At 36.9% G+C, this 14994-nt stretch overlaps 1 protein-coding gene across 2 annotated transcripts in view; it reads right to left on the bottom strand.

Annotated features, from left to right (window-relative positions):
• The window catches only part of CLASP2 (cytoplasmic linker associated protein 2), a 150318-nt gene that overhangs the window by 11478 nt on the left and 123846 nt on the right, over positions 1 to 14994 (bottom strand). For both annotated transcript variants that reach the window (XM_009894997.1, XM_009894995.1), the window contains 5 exons: positions 12200 to 12363; positions 10927 to 11005; positions 5398 to 5541; positions 979 to 1122; positions 436 to 542 (listed from right to left, as the gene is read on the bottom strand). In XM_009894997.1, coding sequence (XP_009893299.1) covers positions 436 to 542; positions 979 to 1122; positions 5398 to 5541; positions 10927 to 11005; positions 12200 to 12363 — 638 coding nt within the window. The remainder of the gene's footprint in view (positions 1 to 435; positions 543 to 978; positions 1123 to 5397; positions 5542 to 10926; positions 11006 to 12199; positions 12364 to 14994) is intronic.

Raw genomic sequence — 14994 nt, forward strand, 5'->3', positions numbered from 1 at the left:
AAACTCAAAAGTTTTCACAGTACTTGATTCCCAAAAGCCGAATTACAAAATCCACTTCACTGGCAACATCGGTACCGCAAAATTAAAGACCAGAACATTTATGAACTACTACTTTATTAGTCTCCCCAGTATTAAGTCTGGTTCGACGACCTAGCTAACATTTGCTAGAGGTGAACACTTTCCTTCCTCCTCTTGCTAACCCATTTGCACTCCAAGGTGCACAGCCCTTTCCCACCTCAGGCCAGTCCTGGCACTTGTCAGACCCTTCAGGGAGGTTAAGCAGTTCACTGGACACTGTGGAGGGAGTGAGATTATTTTTCAGCACCTGCCCAGTCTGCAAAATTCACTCCATGCTTTCACTGTTGGGGTTACAGTTTCAGGTAACATCTAATGAAGCCTTAGATGCGGAACTGTACCACCACCAGCTGACGTTACCTTGGTGACAAAGTGTTCTGTGATGTATTGGTTGGGGAAGTGAGGGGACTTGACCAACTTGCTGGGGAACGTGGAGTAGGTCTCGTTAATGGACTTCCCATGGATCCCTGGAGGACAGACGAGAAGAGATACTCCAGTAGGACTTCAGCTGCTCTTTTAACTTATTCCTGTATTTATTTTCTAGTGCCCAGAAACACTGAAAGAGCTTCTATTTGTTTTCTTGGATTGGCTAAACAATTACTCGTAACTTCAATCCGGTATAACTTTGAGATGAGTAAAGTCAAAGATAAACTACTCTTAAAAAGCACAATCAAACTTAATAAGTTACACGGAAACAACAGAGACTTAGAAAGTATCATTCTTCGGAGGAAAAAGAAAAGGCATTCCATAAAGAGCGATACCTGTCACCAAGACAAACTTTTACACAGGATTTGGGTCGCGTCCCCTTCTCGACCAACCTTGCTCTCACAAATAACTCTACTGAAATGGACTTATGTTCAAAACACCAGTAACTTCAGAAAGAATAATGAGAGGTGTAGATACCTGACCGCTGTTGCCTGTATTCCGGAGATGATTATGGAGAAGCTTTGTGGCTCCATCCTGAAATGTTTTTGGTAAAGCACCCAATAACATTGTAAACTCTGGAGTGTTGAGTTCAAAAAGGGAAATCAGCACTGACTGTGCAGCCTAGAAGAAGAAAATATACATTGAAGACATTAATTTGAGTTTCTAAAGTAATTTTATCAGCAAGAGATGCTGTAACGAGCAGTAACCACAAAACATGACTTAAGATCTTTATTCAAGCCCGATCAAGACTTAACAGATTTGAACAAAAGCAATTCATATTTTGTGGTGAACTGGAAGTTTAGATATTGGTAAATCCAAGCACACAACAAGCTTACACTTTGCACAATCATTCTAACGAGCAGTCTTTCAGAAATATGCTTCTCAACACTCCCCAACCCCAGATCCCTACTTAGCAAAAAAAGTACTAAAAGAATTTGCAAAATGGCTTTTAAAGGGTTCAAGAAGTTGAACAAATCTAAAGAGAGGAATGGAACACACCAGGCAGGAGCAAGCCTCCAATTCCTTCTTCTGAGTTCTGCAAGTGTTAATTGCAGATGACGGATAATCAACACACTAGCTTGAAAAGGAACAGTTATCACTTTAGAAACCATACACCCCCCCTTCCTCCCAAAAATCCCAGATACCCTACTAATATGGAATGAGGCAGTCTTGATTTTGAGTTGCAGTCACGGCACTTAATATTCTTTATAACTTAACCTACAGCCAAACTAGTTAGTTAACCTTCCCCCTCCTGCCCCGATTCCTTTATCTTTTTAAAAGATAGGCAAACAGCATGAGGACTAATTCAGCTGACTACATATTCTAAAGATGGAAACTGTTAAGAACAATTTTCATCTTTAGAATATGTAGTCAGCTACATTACTGGAGTTTGTAGTCTACTCCATGTCACCTCCCACACCCTCGTTCATCTTTAACGTCATCTTACAGCATGTTTTACTATACATATTTATTGGAATCTAAAATTAAGAGCTCTTTACTGACAAAGCAACACAGTAAGTCACACAATGGTTGAGTTTCCTCTAGTAAGGGAATGCTGACTGCACGACTTAGCTTGTACAGTTTGATGAATATTCACTGGGTAGTCCAACAAACCTGTCAACATAGAAACTAAAGTACCACACACAGTGAAGGGCTAGAGATTATGTTCTTTGGAATCATTTAATAGTTCCTTCATAGTACGGAACTCCAATTCTAAGCTTAACCAACTATGTCTAGTTTACACAGCTCACCATCAAGGTCTGCCACGCACTGGAGAGAACCAGTGCCTCATGCTAGACAGAATGATAGGCAGCTTGCTTGAGCAGCAATATACTTCAAGCAAGTAGTTTAGAAAATTCTTTTAGACATTTATTTCCCTCCTTTTGCTTCCAGAGCAATGAACTGTAGCATTTTTTAATTAAAAGTGGAAAGCCAAGTTATGAGCACACATACCAGCACACATCTTGGTATCAAGTTTAATGACAAAAATACTAACGTGTTAGATTGCCACAAATTATCTTTGCGCACTCGTGACTGGCTGTTTCCTTTACCTTTTATTCCCTTTTCCCTTTGGTAGCCTTCCCTTCAAGTGAACACCCTGAATGCCCTCTACAATCTGTCTTTCATGTTTCTCTTCTCCTTGTTATTTCATGGTCAGTCTTTTAACAGAAATTGACACAAAGCAAACCCAAAACTAACCCTGCAACTGAGCAAGGGCTTGGGAATTACCACTTTCCTTTTTTTCTCCTGTTACCCAAGTCTCCACTCCATAACACTATGTCTATTTAAGCTGCCAATAAAATAACACAATAGACAGTCCAGGGTCCTATCAGGAAAGAAACAGATACCATCAAGTCTGCCCAGAATTAAGCTCAATCTAAAGTATCGAAATTGACACTGACAGATGGTTTTCAACTATACAATTATCTATTATCTCTCTCTCCCTTGACAAAAAAAAAAAAGCATTTTAGAGTACTTGGAGGTTTTTCTTCTCCTCAGCATAAGCTTGCTCTCTTGAGATTTAAGTCCAGTCATACAGATAACACCTCCAAAAGTCTGCAATAAGGATTAGAAATCTTTTGTTTTGTTCTTAGAGGAACTCTAAGAAGAATCTAATTCTTTTCAGCACTATTCTAATCTTAGAAGAAATCCAAGTTCTGAAACATAGAATTTTACCTTCCAGAAAAAAGTCCCACGTCACTGAACTGCACTAAGAGTGCCCAACTTAAGACTAATAAAAGAAGAAAAGGATTCTTCATCATACTCAATACTGGCAATATTTTTACAAAAAAAAACCCCAAAACCAACAAACAAACCCAAACAAAAAAAAAAAAAACAAAACAACCAAACCCATCAATTGCACAGAAATACACTTGGCAAAGACTTCAAATTAAAAGAAATCGCACTACATGCTATAAGCTTATTAAAATTAAAATGAAAAAACCTGTGATAGCACACTGTGAAGCCTGTTAAGAGAACGAAATATTTTATACCATCAGGATACCTTTTTGACTACTTATTGGTGAAATTTATTTTCAAGAGTTATTAAAGGCTTTTGGCAGTTAGTTGCCTCTAACAACTGTGTTATGGAAAGAAAAAGTAAAATGAGAAAAATTCATATAATTAAGGTGTTCCAGATGATAAAACTCACTGGCAATTCTTTCCACGATTCAGTTACTTATTGACATAAAATGCTTATTAGAAATATGAACCATCAGATAAGACAGCTTGCCACGTGTCTGAGTACTAAAACTTTACTGATTTTTAAGATAGTGCTGCTTCAATTCCCCTCCTGTTTTATGGTCTTATATATGTCACTAGAACATGGTACTAGGCAAGAAAAGTTCATAGGATATAATCTATTACTGCTTTCTCATACTCATGAAGTTACGTAAGTGAAAGACAGAAACATTATCTCCATTACAAACTCTCCTATGTTTTTTTATTACGTATTAGAATCATAGAATTGTCTAGGATGGAAGGAACCTTGAAGGATCATTGAGTCCAACCATCAACCTAACTCCGCCAAACCCACCACTAAACCATGCCCCTAAGCACCACGTCTACCTGTCTTCTAAATCCCTCCAGGGATGGTGACTCCACCACCTCCTTGGGCAGCCTGGTCCAATGTTTGATAACCCTTTCAGTGAAGAGATTTTTCCTAATATCTAATCTAAACCTCCCCTGGCGTAACTTGAGGCCATTTCCTCTTACAGACATTCCAGATATCAAGAAGCTGTGGAAGCTGGTTTTATTTTTGTTCTCTTCACATTACACACTTTGTCAGACTGCTCCCACTATTTTCTCTCCACTGTCTTCCACAAAACATCCCTCCTACACAGAAAGGAAGTTTTGGTACTGTTTTTAGAAATGATGAAGTTGCCAAAACTCAAAATTAACTGAAAACAGCAAAAGAAATCTAAACAAAAATTGTTCCAACTCTTCAAACTGCAGAAATAAACAGAGAAAAAGGAACAGAAGAGTTAGTTCTGTGTGTCAAAGACACTTATGAGTCATCAAGTAAACGTTTATTTAGCATTCCAAAAGTGTCAGCATGCTGATACTGGCAGCTAAGACAGAATGGCTGGTGGCAATCAGAACAACAAAACAATTCCATCACACTGCAAACAAAATTAAAAGATTTTTCTTTCTATAATTGAAAGAACTATTTAGAAACCCTTCCCAAAGACTGCATTAGTACATTTCTTACAGTTATTCCGATTCCCGGATATATCCACGTAGCTCACAAATATGATTTTTCACTTCACTATAGTTATGTGGAAAGGGAGTTTTGTGCTGGAACTGCAGCATTACAAGAACAAACATCTGATACTATCTTACTAAAGCACAAACTTTCTTTCGTCCAAGGGTCAACAGTTATTTACCTGTCTTTTGTTAAACACAAAGGACTTGAGAAAATCCAAGAGAGTGAACCGAGTCTGCTACCAAACTTACCACTCCTGTTACGAGTGTGCTATTAGGAGCACAGAGGGTGGTCTCTCAAGTAATATTAAAACTGTATAGACAATGCCCACTGTGGAGATTTTAACACCATATAGTGCTTGAAACAAAGCTATTCCTTGTATTACGAAAGATAATCTCAACATATTAACATACATAAAAATACAATCCTAATGGAGAATTTCAAGATGTGCTATTATTAAATTTTTACTTAAATATTCCTAAACATAATATTTTTGGAAAATTCTGATACTTTAAACAGAAAATTTAGGTTTGTTTGCTGAGGAGGACATAAAAGCATCTTTTCCCAATGAAAGAATAATTTGCTTTTAAGTAAAAATAGTATTTTTTGTACGGGCAAGAAATACTAGCATCTCGAATTTGCAAGAATACTTGGAATGTACTGCAATTCTAAGCACACATTAACAAACATACCTTCCTAACATCTGAGCTTTTAGGTTCTGTGGTCCAGGTGATGATTCGAGAGACTGCTAACCTAGTTTCACTTGAATTTACAAAATCTCCTGGATCCATCTGTTGCGCAAGAGTCTCTATGTATTTAAGGATTGCAACTTTGACCTGCAAAGAGAAATAAGAGTCAAGCGGACAATAAAAATGGTGTGCTGCAAGAACAACTGTGCTCACAAAGTGTTCATTCCCTAAAACAAAGATGATTCTTTTTTTTTTTTTTTCTCAATGAAACTGAACATCTTTTCAGCATTGATATAAAACTCTATACAATCAATCAATTTACAAATGGATATAACACTTCAAGAAGGCAATTATTCCACAGAAATTCAAGTATTAATGAAAATCTTAGATTTCACTGGTAGCAACTAAAAGATACACAATCACTGCATATGCCGATGCTTATAGTTAAAAAAAGAAAAACAAAGTACTTAGAATTTTTAAGAATATTCAGGATTTTAAAGAATTATTCAGAATTAAGAACTTTTATCTAGTACTAAAATGAAAAATGAACATCATCTGATGAATCAATAATCAGTTCAGATTAGTTCCTACCATGAAGTTAACACTTGGCATTCCTTTATAAAACACCAGGATTCAGCAGTCACTACCTTTGGGGATAAGCCACATGAATCTTCCTGTTATATACTAAAAAGGTATGGAATAGAATTTCGACAAAAGACTTGGAAGGGGTCACATACACACTTTGCCTTTGAAGATATTTAGGACAGAGACATGGATTTACCAGGAGGATAGAAAAGCTGCTTTACTCCCTTCATTTATCTGAGCATCGTTCTGCTACTCCACTAACTCCCCTCTACTGCTTATGCAGAATCTCCGTTTTATCCATCTTAGGCTGCAGCCTCTCTCTGGTTTCACCAAAATTGCACCACTGCACAGCTTTGGGCAAAGGTCTATTATGCCTGTATCTCCCTCAAGTATTTATCTCCTCAACTCCTGCTGCTCCAGAGATCTGTCACGCACCTCATCAACAAAAGTTGTGAACATTTATTTAGGCCACCTATTTGACTTAGCTGCTTTTATTTCCATTAAGAATTACAGTGAACCAGAAATACCTACCAGGAGGGAGACACATATGTCCATCATAACCAGAAAGAAAAAAGTTCTGGATGTATTTTTAATTGTTCATGGTTCGTAGCACAACCGTTCCAAGCAAAGCTATTTAGATATTTCCCTCGGTCATCAAAAATTGCAAGCTATTAAAAACTCAAGATACACTAAGTGACACAGCCATTAGTGATAGCTGATACATGTAGACTAATAATGGATACTTCATTTTCACAGCAGCTGTTAAAGCTCAACTTCCCCAAAGTTACACAATGGGCAACAGCTGAAGGCTTTCATATCGTTAGATCAATATCAACAACTGCAGTAAAAACCATGCTATTTGCTAGATTCTTTTCCAAGGAAAAAAAACAAAGCACAAACATCTCCGCAGCAAAAAACATTAGGCTACAATGTTTTCCAAGCAGAAAGTAATGAAGTTAAAATTTTTAGATTACCAAGTGAAACCATTACAACAGCACCATGTTTCATTTTATGATTTAATTGTATATCACACCTTAAAAAAAATTACTGGTAAGAACTGTAACACTTAGAACACCCAGAGTCATGAATGAAAAAATTCTGTGTCTGAGAGTATTATTTAGTGTTTAAACTACTCCCACAGAGTAAATCGCACTGACTTCTGGACAGATGGAGGCTCTCAGAAGACAGAAGAGCGCTGAACAGAAGATGAATTGGAAAGAGATCGCACTAATAAATCTTTCCACAATGAGACAGATACCCAAAGCTAAGTTTGACAGCTATTTTGAAAAAGTGTCTTTTTCGCTAATTACTTTTGAGAGAAGAAATTGTGGAAGAGGTACCTTTCCACGACCAAATATAATGAGACAGTATTATTATGGATAAAAACCCCACCCTGAAGTAAACTCCTTAATAGCAGCAAATCTACTTACAATGTGTTTTTACCACTATTTCCAGTAACTATGTACAGAGTTGAGATTTAGAAATTAGAGGTCTAACAAAGTCCTCTTCAACAACCCATTTTATCTCTCCGAGAGAACTTAAACAACTTTTGACTGAAATGAAAGCATCTCCAGGAATTCGTATGATGAGTATCCGCTGTTAATCTGAAACCGCTGTCTGAGAAGTTGTTTAATACTGTTTTGACCTTCTTTGTACTATTTTGGGTAGAATTTATTGTACTTTTGCTGGACTATAAACACCAAGACTTTTTTTTTTCCTGTAGAGCATATTAACACAGACATTTTGTTTAAGAATAGCACTGATTTACTAAGTGTAATATAGATCAAGCAACAATTAGCACTATTACTCAGAAAAAAAAAGATTAGACACAATTTGAACTAAAGTGCTTCATAAACATATTTCACAGATAATGAAATTACAAATTCCGGCACAATAATATGTGCAACTACTTCCAGAGATTCAGGAAATACTGCTACACAGTCAGTGCCAAAAGGCAAACTGTTTTTCTGTCCTGTGAAAATTTGAGATTTACAGAGTTTCATTTGCTGCATCAGGGTAAGACAAAAGAAACATTTCACGTAACAGGAAAAAAGAAAAAAAGAGAAAGGAATGTAGAGAAGCTGCTTTACTTAAAGCACAAAAAACTCCATCTCTTACAGTGTTTTCCTGGGATGGGAGAGAGCCTACTCTGCCTTACTCAGACTGAATACAAGCAATTGCACCATGAGACTTTCAGATTACCACATCCCAGGCGTCTGTCCCTAAGTTACTGGATACTTAGGAGTGACTGCCTCTGCCATTTCTTAACCAAATGACTAAAATATACACTAAAGATGGATTTTGCAGAGCGCTCTCATCTCTGTGAACCTGTGTTGTTCGTTTGTTGGCTTTTTTTTAATCCAGAAATTTTAATCCAGGTTTAGGAAAAAAAAAAAAAAATTCTTCTCATCAACTGCAGCAAAACCCTCTGCCAACAAATCAGTATTTTCAAAGGAAAGAACAGTTCAGAAACTTGCAATGAACTTTGGTCACAATGCTTAAACCAATTCCTCACTAAGTGTGAGCTATCTGACATTCAACCTGAGAAAAATGCAAGTGATGACTTGAAGCATATTTCAGGACAACACGCATCCTTTAGAAATCATACGTTTTGCACCCGCGAAAATAAGCTTAATAGATTATATCCCTAGAAAATTTGACTCCTTCCATACATTTGACCAAAATGGATACATGCATCTGGCACCTCTACACTGTGTTTCAGCAGTCCACCACATCTACATACAAAATTATGGCAAAAGAAAACAAGATAGATACAGCAAAATACACTGTGCTGTATCCTTCATGGATTAGGTCAGTGTAATTTTATCTTCTCTGTGTTTGGTCCTCTTACTGCCTAGCTATCCAAACTCACCTCTGTGGCCACCTAAAAGCTTGACTTTTATTGTCCAAGACTTAGTTGTATTTGTAAGTGTAGGAACGACAATGACAGTTTATTCTGAAAGATCATGATTATTTACTACTACCACATGAAAAACAGAGGGAGAAGTCATTTGTAGAGGGAATCCTTCCATGGGGCAAATTTCTGATCTATCATCCCTTCTTACATCTGACCATCTTTAAGGATGCTGAAAATCCTTGCTCTCATTTTTCCTGTCACAGTGAATGCTGTTTCTCAGCATATCTGGCCCAAAGGCACACTCTGTAACAAAATAATCATTTATCAGAGTAAGAACAAAAGCTGAAAACTTCAAGAAATGGAGTAGTGTCCTAGGATTATCAATTAATCTGTTAAGACATCTGGGTGCACTGAGGATGGGATTTAGACAAAACATTCAAAAATGTGGATATTAAATAGACACTTCTGCAATTTATGTTCAATAACTTTACTGTCTGGGTCCTGAAGTTGTAGTTGCCTCATGAAGATGGAAGAAGGGGTTAGATACCACTTCCTTCTGAAAAAAAAGCTTACTTTCTGTGAAACAGTTACATACTTTACTGTCCCAAAAATTCATTTTTAATGATCTTATTTCAGACTAACGGGTATTCTTCTATGAAGGTAGCTTTTACCAAAATCTTGATTTCAGAATTCTCTCTCAAACACTGGAAATTATTTTCAGAATGTCTTCCCCATTAAGTATTTCAGATTTCTTAATTCCATCTACATCATATAGTGAATATTCTTGAACTTAGCCCCAACTCAGCCTAGTAGGAGTCCATGTCCCATTCCAAATCCACACTCTCAACTTTGAAACATGATCGATAAGCGTTCACCACCTATACTACTGTATGGGAAAAAGGAACATCTCAACCATCAAATTCACCTTCCTGGGGAGGAAAACCAAGTAAAACAAAACCAAGCCCAATTTATTCCAAGGATTTATTTAAACAACAAACTTATTTTTACTACCTCATTTGCTGTCTTCAATAAATGACAGCAGTCCCTTTTTAACACAGCTCTACGAAGCAACAGTGGTCAACGTATCAACTGTCCTCAAAAGCTTAAAAATGTAAGTTTTACTGTATTGTAGACAAAAAAGGCATATTCACGTGACTTTAGGTTCAACATAACTTGGGAAAAGTCATATTCTTGTGCAGTGTCAAACTATGTAAACATATTTCGTGCAGGATAGAGCAGAAAATGCCAGTCATCATATGCTTGTTATTTCCCCATTTACATCACTTGTGAATCTTCTTAGGATTTGATGCATTTATACCCAAATCAACTCTCTTTGGAACTGTAAACGTACTACAGAATAGATTTTTTACTTTTCAGTTATACTGGCAGGTCTATGGACTACAGATTCTTATGTAAAAATGTGTGTAATTATAAAGTTACACATTACTTTCAGAAAAGTGTACCACAAAGGGAGTTGATTTTTAATATAGTAACTCAAGTTCATATTCATATTCAAATAATTTAAACTAATTCATGACCTATCAGGCTGAACCCAGGGAAAAAAAATGAACTAGGAAAACACGACTGGGAAATCACAAACATAAAATTAGAAAAGACTTTGATAGAGTGAGTTTGCATAACCAGCTTGATGTTAGGCGGCCACATTTTTGTTGCTTATCTTTACTGTACTGTGGTTTTATTAGATCTCTCTTGCAGCAAACATTTTCATACTAGTGTAATGTTTAAAATTGAACATCTGCATGCTTGATGTTTCTCGCAAAGGTTAGTAGCAGCATACGAATGCATTCAAATAAAAATTATTGGAAACACTGTAAGAGTTTGACATAGGGTTAAGAATAAAGACAATAATTCAGACAAAAACCTTTGAGCTCCAAAAAGAGCGAAGCTGGTCCTGTAGTGCTGGCTTGACTGTCTGAAAGTTTACAAAAACAAAATCCACTAATTGAAAACTTTTTTTTAAAAAAAAACCAAAACAAAAGAAAAATAACAAACCAAATTAAAATATTAAAACAAGCAAATATGTATCAATGAAGATTTCTGTTTGCAATGCAAGCTTGGAAAATTCTTACCTTCAGGCTAGGTGTTTGGGTCTGGTCAACAGTAAATCTCATTAAAATACTGAACTGGAGGTCATTTGGAAAAGACTCCCTGCAAAACAAACAAATCAAATTGTGTTACGTGAAACTATTTTAACACCTGTTGAAAGGCACTAAATAAGCCCTCACTCTTTTCAGTAAAGAAAAGCTCTAGTACCTCGAAAAGAAAAGAAAAAAAACTTCTACCAGTTTTGTTGATAATTGTATCTGACTTACAGAAACATCCACCCAGCACGTGAAGGACAAAATTTAAGAAATTCCTACTTTGAAGCAATTGTAGCTAAAATAGATAATGCCAGTAATAAGGAATGATATAATAACGATACGGTAGTATTCTTATTTTAAATCTACGCAATCCTCAAACTAATATGCAGTAGTACTGCTGCAGGTATAGACCCCAGCCCTCCTGCACACTTCTCTGAACTGCACACTTCTCTGTTCCGCTCTGGGCTGCCTCTGCTCTCCCACATTGCACACTCTGGGTATGACCCTCAAGGGCTCTGCTGCAGCAGTAGAAAAAAAGGTATAGCAGACTATATTCCCTCTCCCCCAGCAACATGCACCATACCCCTCCCCAGATTTCACAGCAGATCTGCCACATGAACAGGTTCAGCAGAGGACCAGACATCTTAGACTGTCCCGTACTTCAGAGAATGGAGGATGAGAAGTTGGTCCCAGAGCCCCTCCAGCTCTACTTAAAAATCTATCTTTGATTTGGAAATAAAACTGGTCAGGGATGGGCAGCCCTGATGGCCCCCAAAAATCGTGTAAGATGCTTTTGGAATCAGGCTATTAGTGAAATCTGGGGAGTGTGGAAGAAAGACGGGAAGCAAATCCACTATTGCCATAACTCCTTCAAAGCCTGCTGGCACTGACAGATGAATATTGCAACAATATTTTTATATCAAAATAAAGAAGTTCAAACATAAGCAGTGCATGACTGAACACAAGGCAAGGCAACAAACGTACACGGCTCAGATGCCCATTTTGCAATCAGGTAAGTAGTATCATATTAATTGTTCAGCATTAAGGACTGAACCAAAGCCTTTCAACTAAGAATCACTGAGGAAACCAAAATGCCTAAGCAGCGAAGTTTACTGGTTTCACTATCTGTTACCAGCTCTGCATTTCTCCAAGAATCTCATAGCATACTCAGAGAAACCCCAAAACTTGGAAGTAGCATCAGGGTTTGGATTTTTAATTTTTTTTTTTTCTTTTAATTATTACTTTTTTAAGAACTCGTTACCTTGTGACATCAAGTGCCTTCTGAACTTTTGCTTGTACAGACCCAAGCAAATCAGCACCCATTTTTTTCAACAGCTGTGTCAGCAGTACAAACAGCCAGTCCTGCAGATCTTCTTTATGGACCTGGATGAAGTCCACCAGTGTCTCCAAAAACATACTGAACACCTAAAAGGCAGAAGAAGATGGAAAGAGGGTAGGATGGGGCAAAAGAGGAAATGACACTGACGTATGCTGAACTTACAAACAAAGAAGAAAGCAGTAAGGGAATCAGAGGCAGAGAAAGGCAGTGTTTTGCAGCCAAGCAGGAAAAAAAAAAAAAAAAGAAAAAAAAAAAGAAATCTCTCTTGCTTTTTCATTGGATTTTGATACAAGAGTACATTGGAAATGTTAGCTGACTTCTGTAGAAGTTTGACAATTAGGTATTCCATGCAGTTTCATCAAGAAAAGAAATGCTTACTGTGATGGCTGGCGCAACCTCAATCTTTTTGTAGTAAAATTTAATTTTTTACCCTTTCAAGCTTTATCATTAAGTTGATTTGACATATTCCTCGAAGACTACAAAAACACTTCATCTCTAAAACCAAAATAGCTGCTACAATAGCAAAATATTCACTGTAAACATCTGCATTACTAAATACTGCAAAATCATGCAAAAGCTGGCCAATTCCTTTGCACAAAATATTTGTGGAACAGAACAAGATTCTCCTGCTATTGCAGGTATCCAAACACAAAATTATCCAGAGTAGGGAAAAAAGCCACAATACATTTCAGATTGGCAGGTGTTTAAAACGGAAGTACTTTTGTCTTTTCAAAAACATGTTGTCCATTGTGTTCTTTTCAACACATCATGTGGAATACAATAGATATAAATAACGTTGAAAAGACTGCATTCCTTAAAAAAAGCCATTTATTATTCTATTTAAAGTAACCTCAGCACTCAGACCAGGAAGAAGGGCTTTTTGGAGGGAAGGGGGTAAAGCAGGGCATGACAAATAGGTAACTTTGTTTAAACAGCCTTTTTCGTATCTCACTAATTTTATCTTTTTCAAGTCTTACAGTGAAATCAGGATGTATACGCTCTATACCAGAGCATATATGGATTTCCCATCTCTCTGACAAGAAAAATGCGTGTTTGGGCTGAAAATGCTACCTTCACAACTCATACGCACTCCGGCTCCAGCACATCACTGGGTACAGAAGCAGAAGTACTGCTGCGATGCAAAGAGGTTTGGAGAGAGATTGCCTCCTGAGTATTTACGACATGCCTATAAGGTTGGAAACAGCCGCTGCAGAGGAGGGGCTGGAACCCCACCTCCTCCTGTGGCTGACCTGGCTCGTCAGGCCAAATTTTGCTGCTGTCTGTGAGTCGATGATCCTAAACCGTGATCACACCTCACAGGACAGCAGAAGCCAGTCCATGGAAGTGGGCTTTCTTCCACAGCACTGATCGAGTATGGAGGAGTTGCTGCATGCCTTCCTCCCTGAGGAAACTGGATCTCTTTTCATGTCGATAGTCAAGCCAGGCTAAGCACATTCACATCATGAAGTGAAAAAATCCATACAGGTATCTTTAGAAGAAGCGCCTCAAATTTTACATTAGAAATAAAAATATAAATCCAGATTCTTTCACGATCTCATAAAGACCAGGGAGAATCTTTTACTAAACATCTTAAATACTGAAAAGCTGTGTTACACAGAACAATACAAATCCTACTCAACATAAAGCCCATCAAGATGAGCTACGTTAATTAATCTGTATTTTGGGGCAAATTACATTGAAAATTGGAAAAAAACCCCACTGTTAACTTTTCAGCTACCTGTCTAGATTTGTATTCAAGTCTGAGATTTAAAAGTTACCCTCCCAGTAGTGGGAAGAAATTTTTAGGCTCGAGATTGGAGATGTCTTCTGTATTCAACTGAACTGAAACAATATACCACTTTGTGGATGCACAACTAGTGGGCACAATAATAAGACTAGGCAAAAACTAACCAGAAAGTGCTTTCTGCACTGTAATACGACAGTCTTTGGATTTCACAGCCCTAGAATAAAGGGAAAATATATTTGACTTAGGCAAATAACAAAAAAATTTCTGGTGTTACAGAGATTACACTAGGGGTCTTAAAATTCTATTTAAAACCCTTCACATTATACAGCTCAGCAGAATTTAAAATCTGTACCTGTTACTTCTTCAAGTTTGCAGACACTGACACATCTTTTATTAAAATGTGCAAGCTGAACAAACTGGTTACAACCTATTTCATGGAGTAATGTGGACTTCTTATGACACTTTAAACATGTAAAGTGGTTTAAATTGAAATCATTATGAAGTGAATTATGAATCACTACAGCAAAAGTACTCTAAAGATCCTGTGCCAATGTTTTAGATGTTAAAAATACACATAACTGAGAACTCAATTTTGTTTTCAAGCTTTGTTTGAATTTAGGTTTACCACAGTGAATGTCTGGAGAAAACTCAAAGAAGTTGAGTCATTTTGTTGTATTTAAAAAAAAAAATAATGAATCATACCATTAGGCCAAAGCATGAACAATTTAAGAAGGCTGTAAGAGCACTTCAGGGAAAGGATGAATTTGGAATGGAAAATGGAACTCAACCACCTATATGTTGAACAATGTATGTTGGTACTGCAATTTTTGCAGTTGCCATTTTTATGATGTAAATTAACATTCTGAAATCAAGCATCTAAAGCTGAAGTATTTAATAATTTGATAGTGGAAAATAAACAGATATGAAAATAATTATAAGGGATCTCCCTTTAAAGTGAATTATATCAGAT

Source organism: Charadrius vociferus, unplaced genomic scaffold (assembly GCF_000708025.1).
Source record: "Charadrius vociferus isolate BGI_N301 unplaced genomic scaffold, ASM70802v2 scaffold51, whole genome shotgun sequence".
Lineage (NCBI taxonomy): Eukaryota > Metazoa > Chordata > Aves > Charadriiformes > Charadriidae > Charadrius > Charadrius vociferus.